Source organism: Chrysochloris asiatica, unplaced genomic scaffold (assembly GCF_000296735.1).
Source record: "Chrysochloris asiatica unplaced genomic scaffold, ChrAsi1.0 scaffold00261, whole genome shotgun sequence".
In the NCBI taxonomy this organism is placed as follows: Eukaryota; Metazoa; Chordata; class Mammalia; order Afrosoricida; family Chrysochloridae; genus Chrysochloris; species Chrysochloris asiatica.
The window spans coordinates 2,817,018-2,825,418 of record NW_006408779.1 but is presented as its reverse complement, the minus strand read 5'-3'; the positions used below and the strand labels follow the sequence as shown (position 1 = coordinate 2,825,418).

General features: G+C 54.0%; 1 protein-coding gene across 1 annotated transcript in view; it reads right to left on the bottom strand.

Annotated features, from left to right (window-relative positions):
• Positions 1-908: 908 nt before the first annotated feature.
• Positions 909-8,401, bottom strand: part of EP400 (E1A binding protein p400) — an 81,885-nt gene continuing 74,392 nt past the window's right edge. The window contains exons 50-55 of the mRNA XM_006874083.1: positions 6,636-6,851; positions 5,689-5,866; positions 5,235-5,359; positions 4,633-4,779; positions 2,588-2,665; positions 909-1,181 (exon numbers count right to left, since the gene is read on the bottom strand). Of these exons, the coding sequence (XP_006874145.1) occupies positions 909-1,181; positions 2,588-2,665; positions 4,633-4,779; positions 5,235-5,359; positions 5,689-5,866; positions 6,636-6,851 (1,017 nt within the window). The remainder of the gene's footprint in view (positions 1,182-2,587; positions 2,666-4,632; positions 4,780-5,234; positions 5,360-5,688; positions 5,867-6,635; positions 6,852-8,401) is intronic.

The following is an 8,401-nucleotide window of genomic DNA, read 5'->3' as shown; positions in this document are numbered from 1 at the left end:
ACATATCTATGAGGCGAGCACACTGGGGCCATCTCTGTGGTTAGTACTACCAGATTCATAACGAAGCCCCTTTCTAGAAGATGCATTTCAGCTCTCCAGACAAGGTCTGGGGCTAGGACAGCAAGGGGAGCCTGCAGCAATCGCCTCTCTCTGCCTGACACCACCCACATCCACTGTCTGGTTGGCAGAGTCTCAGGACAGCATGATAAAACTATTGTGGTACTGTGGGTCTTACACCTGCTGAGCTACAAGTGTCACAAAGGTCCCAGAGCCACGTCAGCACGGCCACACTGGATGAGGGCTTCACTTTGGAATGAAGTTCAAACACAGCTAGGGCGTGTCACGAATGTACTCTGGTGGGCATCAGTCCCTGATACTCCCTGCAACGGTGACCACGCAGCAGGTTTTAGGGAGAAGAGGACAACCACAGCTCTCTTTGGAACGAAACCCTCTCAGGACCCCACTGCTCCCTTTGGGCAGATAAGAGGAACGTACTATGCAGACACTCGGCAACTTTCAGAAGTGCATTATGACTAACTCCTGCACATTCCACACAGCCACAGTCTTGTGCAAACACTGTACACAAACAGGCATTCTGAATAGCTCTCTGAGTGAGGAGCAATGAAAGGCTTAAAGGGCTTTGAAATTCACCATTGCCACTTTCTCCCTTAGTCACACAATACAGAAAAGGGACACTGCCCAGGGACACAGTCTTGGGTGGAGGGTCCACTTTAACAAAAGGACTGCATGGTCCTGTGTCCATTCCAGCCATTCTAATGCTGGGCACCTTATGTCACACTGTGGCAACAGGGTCTCTGCGAGGCAAAAGACGTGTCTCCAGAACAGCGAGCTGTCCAGAGAGGCCTGGTCCAGGCTGCAGCCAGAGTCCAGGGCCTGTGCCTGTCTGCTCACTGGCATGGAGGCTTGGTGGGCGTCTTTAACCTGACAGCGGGCACGCGCATTTGTAGTTTGGGCTGCTGGCTTGGGCTCTCGGAGCTGACCGGCCCCTGGGCTGGGTTTGGGACCCCAGGACTCTGAAGCTGGGTGGACGCCGTGGTCACCACCTGCTGCTGAATAAGCTTCTGCTGCACCACCTGGGCCGTGGCCGTCACTGCGGGGATCATCTGGACCTGCTGGCCAGCTGCAGTTGCCTGTGTGAGTGTCACTGTCTGTGGAGAAGCCTGCAGGGAGCATTGAAGACAACACGTGAGTGACAACCTCCCGAGAGGCAGTGATCCCCTGGCAGAAGCCTTGGAGCATAGAAGAAGACATGTGATCTAGAAGACCCCCATCCCTGAAACAGCAATCCAACATCTTCTGAGGCACTGAAGAAGACAGGTGCATAAAGACCTCCCCCCTACCCCAACACAGTGACACCCTGTCAACACCCTCCAGGGCATAGGAGAATACACGTGATCTACAACCCCCAACTCAGCGACATCCCCACCAGCATCCTCCAGGGCATAGAAGAAAATATGTAATCGAGAAACCCCAACACAGCAACCCCCTGCAACGCCAGCATCTGGGGCATGGGAGAAGACTCGTGATCTTAAACACCACCATCCCCCACCCCCTGTGCACACGCGCGCACACACAGTGACCGACTGTAAGTATCCTCCAGGGCATGGGAGAAGACACGTGATCTAGAACCCTGATACATCCTCCAGGACGTCAGAGAAGACACGTAAAGGTGAACCACCTGACACAGTGACCCCCTCCCCCAGCATCCTCCAGTGCCAGAATGCCTTCATGAAACCTGAACAACAGCGACACACCAGAATGCGTGCGACCTCTGGTTGCCAAGTGGATCAAATGGAAAATGAAGAGCCTAGGCCGTTGCTGGCTTCTGACTGAAACCAGACACGTCAGGGAAAAGTAAGGGGGGAACTGAGGGACTCATTTTGTTGTCATTGTCAAGTTTTACAACCAGCGTGGCTGTAAACTAACTAAAGCATTGGTTTTCCGTGGCCACCTGGTAACCACACACAAGACTGAGAGCCAGAGATGCCATGTGGTTGTCAAGACCATCGCTGTCCCCCATAGCATGTCCCTCTTTTCTTCATCCCCCAAGGCCCAGGGCAGCGTCCAGGCTGGCAGGACACACCTAAGAGGACTGGATGGATGGTGAGCCTGGCTCCAGCACATGGGTGGGCACCCAGATGCCTGTCTACCATGCTCAGGACGGCAAGCTCCCTTCAAGGCTGAGTCTGCTCTCGACCATGAAGTGCTCCTCTAATTACAACTCTACTTTCTAGGGTGAAGACCAAGAGTTCTCATCAAATAGGACGTTGACATTGTGTGTGTGTGAAAATCCATTCATTTAGTCATATGACATACCACTACTGATGTCTCAGGCCCTTTGCAAGTTGTTTTTGAGGGTGAGACAGGCCAGACGGAGAACTCTCTCCTCCAAGAGATAACAGTGACTGTTGGCTCTTTCCTTTCTGCCTCGGGCCTTTCCGTCCACTGTTCTCTTTTATACGTTTACTATAAAAAATGGGCTGGATGCCTATTTACACAATTTTTTGTGAAGTGCCCATGCGCACAGGAGCAAGGGCTCCCTGGTGGCTATGTCCCCGGAGCCTACCTGCTGGGATGCGGTGGCGGCCTGCGGGATGCTGGCCACAGTTGTTTGCTGCTGGACAACTTGGGAAAGTTTTGCAACCTTTGACAAAACAGAAAAATCTAAATGTAGCATTCCAAGAGTACTCACACACAAAGACATGATTCTTTGTGCAGAAAACCAATGGCCAAGCGACACCAAAGAACTGGCTGCAAACGGCCCCCTGGAGCAGTAGCGGATGAGGCATATCTCCACCTTGAAGACCAGACTGGTTATATTCCTCATCTGTGGTCATATACAACACAAGCTTTATTTTTACCATTTACATCTACAACAGGCACTACGCAGAATTCAGTCAAGAAAGATGAAGAAATAGAACATGCAAACGGTGTTAAGCGACTCAGTGGTCGAGAACAGGAGGGAGAGACGATCTCAGAATCAGTGACAACTGATCAGAGAGGTCCAGGTTCAACAGGCTGACAAGTCCTATGTTCTACACATCAGACTGTGACTACACACCATGAAAAACAAGGAAGGTATCTTAGACTGGCACAGAGCACAGAGATTTCCTCTGAGTTACAGGCATGGGAGACAACATTGCCAGCACACGGAGCCAGAATTCAAGGAGTGGTGCTTCACGTTGTACTAAGAAAATCAATGTCTGTTTAGGGTTAGAGGCGTTTTCAGACACTGAAGGTGACTCCAGAGGATGAGTGGTCAAGCAGAGTGAATGTGACTTCAGACAAAAACTCACAGGAAAAAGGATGGGGTTCCATGCTGGACGGCAACAGCAAGGACAGTCGCCGACGTGTGCAAGACCAACCCTGTTCATGAAGATGAGAAGACAAGGGCCCCCAGGACTTGTTGAGAAGCTATGTAAGGGTGTGGAAAATCCAGGGCAACCACGAAGGAACAGAAAGAGTTATCACTTAGAAACTAGTGGAGGGGGGTAAAAAAAAAAGAGAGGGAGAAATGGCCCAAAAGGTGGCAAGGAAGTCTGAGAGAAGGAACGAGAAACAATCAAAGGAGGCGGACTCACAGAAACCCTAAACCAAAGGGGAGCACAGTGAGGCCTGGGGACAGCAGACGACAAGCGGGAGAGCAAACTTTGCTACCCAAACTGGTGGCTACCTGGCTGCGGACTGCCTATACGAGAAGGGAAAGAATGGCATCTGCTAGAGGAAGGAAAGGCAGTGCTGGCGCCAAAGTGCAGAAACCACAGGCCAGGTGCAGCAGGTGCCACCTGTGTGGCAAAAGGACTCCAACTCCAGGAAACAGTGCTGACAAACAGAGGGGTCCCAAGGGAAAACTCCAACTGAGCACCTACATGTGTGTCATAGGAGAACACGTCCTGCCCAGGAGGATCACAGCCTCAGACGGCAAAGCTTCAGAGAGGGATACAGAAGCACAAGGCCTGGCCCAGGCAGGATTCCGTAACACTGACACTCAAAATCAACAAGACTGAGCAGCTCTGCTACAGGTACCTTAAATTCTGGGGCTCAAAAGACATCATGAAGTTCGGGAGGAGATGAACATGCCCACTGAGAAGAGATGGAGCCGAAAGTCCAGAATGCAGAAACCACACTGGGACTAAGTAAAGCGGGCGCCGCCCACAGGAGCCCTGCTGTCCCAGGTACACACAGCTGCAGGTGTGCTGAGGCCCGGTGACACAGGGTCGAGGCCAGATGCACTCCACAGCCCAGCTGTGCACCATGGTGCCCACACCCCACACTCCGACAAGTGCAAGGATGCTAGTCAGCACCACATATAAGGCACCAGCAACCCCTCAGAACACCCCAGTGTACCCCAACGGCAGAAGAGAAACCATTCGTGAGAACAAATAACACAAGCACACACAGTGCATGTGGCAGGTGACAGGACTCTCCTGGGGCAAGGCAGAACCATACACACCTATGTACTCCCTCCTACAGTGACTGCAGTGAGGCACACAGGCCAGGAGAGGAGCTGGACAAGCTCGGGACCCACAGTCAGCTGGGCGATGGTCACGGGGTGACCACAGCACTACTGATCCTGCATGGAATTAGCAAGCACCCACCCCACATGCTTACTTGTATCTGGGTCTGCACTTGCTGCGAACCTGTCAGCTTCGGAGCTTGGGAAATGGGCGTCGTGAGGAACTGGGTCTTCAGGGCCGGCTGAGTGGCGTAGGTCACTTTCTGCTGCTGACCCTGCGCAGCAATCTGCTGCGCAGTTATCTGAGTGAGCACAGGGATGAGAGGTCAGATAGCATCCCAGGAGGGAGGGCAGGGGTGAGAGATCAGACGGCACCCTAAACTCAGAGAGCTGAGGTCACCACAGGAGAGAAAGGGTCAGACTTTGCTTTTAACCCTCCCTTGCCAACTGCCTCCCTCACTCACCCTCACGCCCTTCTTTTCCTGAAAGGAGCAGCTCTCACAAGACCCCAGACATGGCAGCACAGTGTCAGCCCGGGCAGGCCTCAGGCCTCGGAGCAGCGGGGCTGCCAGCCTCCTCCCTCCCTTGGGCCTTACACCCACTTACCACCCATCACATGCTCATTAGACACGGAGACACTCACACATGACCTTGGGGTGCCCAGCACACACAACAGGGTTTGCAGCACTAAAGTCTGACCGCACTAAACCACCGCCTACTAGCGCGCGTAGCTGAGCTGGGTGTGCGGGCCGCATACCTTCTGCTGGACAGCAGCTGGGCCCTGGGCGCCCTGTGGCTGGATGACCTTCTGCTGCTGCACAGCCTGCTGCTTGAGCTTCAGCAGCTGCTGCACGTGGACAGGCTGCGCCACCACGGTCTGCCCTACAAACACAAGGGCACATCAGCCACCAGGTGCGGGACTGCAACCAGGGAAGGATGCGGGCAGCCGCATGCCTTCCTCACAGACACACAGCAGAACGCGGCCATGCACTGAAAGGCGAGGGCATTCCCACGTCCACCTGAGCTGTGTCTGAGAGAGACGGTGATTAGGAAAAATCTGTGGTTAAACCAATGGGCCAAATGACGAAGGACTTAGAAACCCTGGAGCAACATTTGGGTTACACTGTGACTACGCACAGGGTCCACCAGGGAAGGTGACAAAACCCAGCACAGCTTCCCAGCACACCTGAGTGGTCCGCGCTCCCCCTCACCTGCTGCTTTCTGCGGCTGCCCGATAGCCACACTGATCCCAGCCACATTCATGGGCAGCGTGGTCACCCCTGGTGAGGAGACAACAGCCGCTGGCACTGATACCACAGGAGGCTTCGCCAGGGCCACCTGGGCAGTCGGGGGCGTCTGGGCCTGCATCTGAGAAGTGGGCACGCGGGTCTGTAGAGAGAGTGACGGGTGAGGCCGGAGAACGGCAGACACTGCACAGTGCCCCTCACACCTCCTCAGGAGAGGCTGGACCCAGAGGGGTCCCACACACAGGTGCGGTGATACGCTCACTGAGGGGACGTGTTCCCCACAGGATTCAGATGAACGAGCTGCCCACCTCCCACTACAGCCCCACAGCCCAGCTATGACTGAGCCATGGATCGAGTACGGGCCACCGGCACCCAGTACAGTGATGCACAGAGCACTCAGGTGGCGCTGAATGGGACTAAGTCTCAGGCTGTGAGCCAGCACCAGCCGTGCCAGAGCCCAGCCGAGAGCGCCTGCCCTAACACCGCTGGCTTCAGTCCTCCTCAGCACAGAGGCCTCTCGAGTCACTCTAGTATCTGGCCCTGGTCAGCCCACCTGCCCATGACCACCACGCTAGCCCTTTGCTCCTCCACGTTGGCCCATTTGCAGTCAAACTCTCCCAACTCCTACTGCTGGCATGGATCCTGGGTGCTGCTGGGACCCCTCAGGGTTCCCCACACTAATCTAACTTCCCTTCATGGCCTAGTCCACTGACCGCCCCTCCGAAGCCCAGCAAGCTGTGTGACTGTGTGCCCTTACTGAAATGCCCTGGATGGATGGGAACACATCTGACACTTCACATGAAGTTGGTTACCTGGATAAAGCCCTCATGTTAACTGTGAGCAGACCCCAGAGTCCAATTAAGACAATGCAGACGATGCTTCTGAAGACAAGCATGTACACTGGGACTTACGAGTCGGGCCACCTGGAGGTTGGCCACAGTGGTGCTGGTGAGCAGTGGCCCAGGCCGCGGGGCCGTGACCGTGGTGAGCTGGGGGCTCTGCTGCTGTGGGGGCTGTGGAGGCTGAGTCTGCACAGGAGGTGTGGGCGGCGGAGCTCCAGGCTGGGCTTGCGGTGGGGCCTGCTGTGGTAGCTGCAACTTCTGCTTCTGCATTTTGATCAGGTGTTCCTGCGATACCAACAGTGTCTGCTCACCACCACCAGCCAGGCGCCATCACGTGTGCAAGATACAGTCTTCTAAGCACCCACATCAGCCGTGTGCCATGACACGTGAAAGATACTGTTCCCGCACCTTTTAAGCACCAGCATTACCTGTGTTCCATTACATGGGTGAGCTGATTTCCCAACCTTCTAAGCAACAAAGGGACCATCTGGTGACATGCAGTCAAGCCAGCCTCAGGGTTCTGCCAACATGGTTTAAGCTCTCCTTTGTTTAAAACAACACACCAACTGGGGTAAGTGACGTTGTCTATGAACTGCTGAATGGAAAACTGACTCACTGTAAACCTTTACCCAACTCATAAGAAAAAAATTTTTAAAAATCCATCAAGGAACTGGCATACCGGAGACTTCCGGCAAGATGGTGGGCTGCGTAGACGCACTACATGGACACTCTACAACAGAGACAGGAGAGAGCAAATGAAACAGACACAGAAGGAAATCCCAGAACCCTAAGGTCAGAGGAAAGGTTCAAGAAGTCGATTGAGTGCTTGCTGGGAGGAGAAGCTGAGCAGGATCATGGCGAGAGAGGGGGGCTGAAGAACAGCCGGCCGGATGCAGCGCAACTATCTTGAACTTTTGTGAGCAGCTTTGACGCCAGAAGGTGGCCTGGCAGAGCAGATTCACACAAATGATGTAAAGCTTCAGTTCCGTCTTTTCCCCATGCTCCCCTGGTAGCCCAGCCTCATCCAACCCCCAGCACATACTCTGTTCTCCAGAGTTCAGAGTCACGTGGTTGTCAGCCAAGCCACTGCGAGGCTGGGGCACTTGTGCCACTTTGGGGCCTGGATTCAGGCAGGCTCGGCTTCAGAGCTCCAGAACCCAAGGACGCACCAGACCAGCAGCAGTCTAACACAGAGTGGTGGTGGCTGTTCCGTGCCATCGAGTAGATTCCAACCCATAGTGTTTCCCAGGAGCGGCTGGTGAACTTGAACCGCCGACCTTGCAGTCCAGCACACTAACTCACAGCACCACACCAGGACTCCAACACAAGGTGGGGAACCTTTTATCTGCCAAAATTTATTACATCATTCATGGGCCATACAAAATTATCAACTGAAAAATTCACCTGCTCTATGTGGTCAAATATATAAGTAACTCAGCCCTAATGAGATGACTGGAGTCCGGGAATGGTACCACAGGGTGAGCACTCAACCTCAAGACCAGTTTCAGCTGCAAGATCGAGGGTTCAAGCTCACCAGCCACTCCTTGGAAACGCCAGACAGGGTCGCTATGAGTTGGAACCAACTCGACAGCACGTGACAACGTGATGGCTGGCACTGAGGTTGCTTTGGCCTCATAAGCAGCCACCCTGCCCGCAGCTGTTCTTTGTTCCTAACAGGACATCAAGAGCCTCCACAAACTGTTTGCAGACTGTGTGCCCTGAACACAGACCAGCCCTAGGTCTGTAGGAATTCCATCTATTTTCTCCTCTCCCACAGTACACTATTTTCTCCTCTCCCACAGTACACTATATTCTCCTCTCCCACAGTACACTAT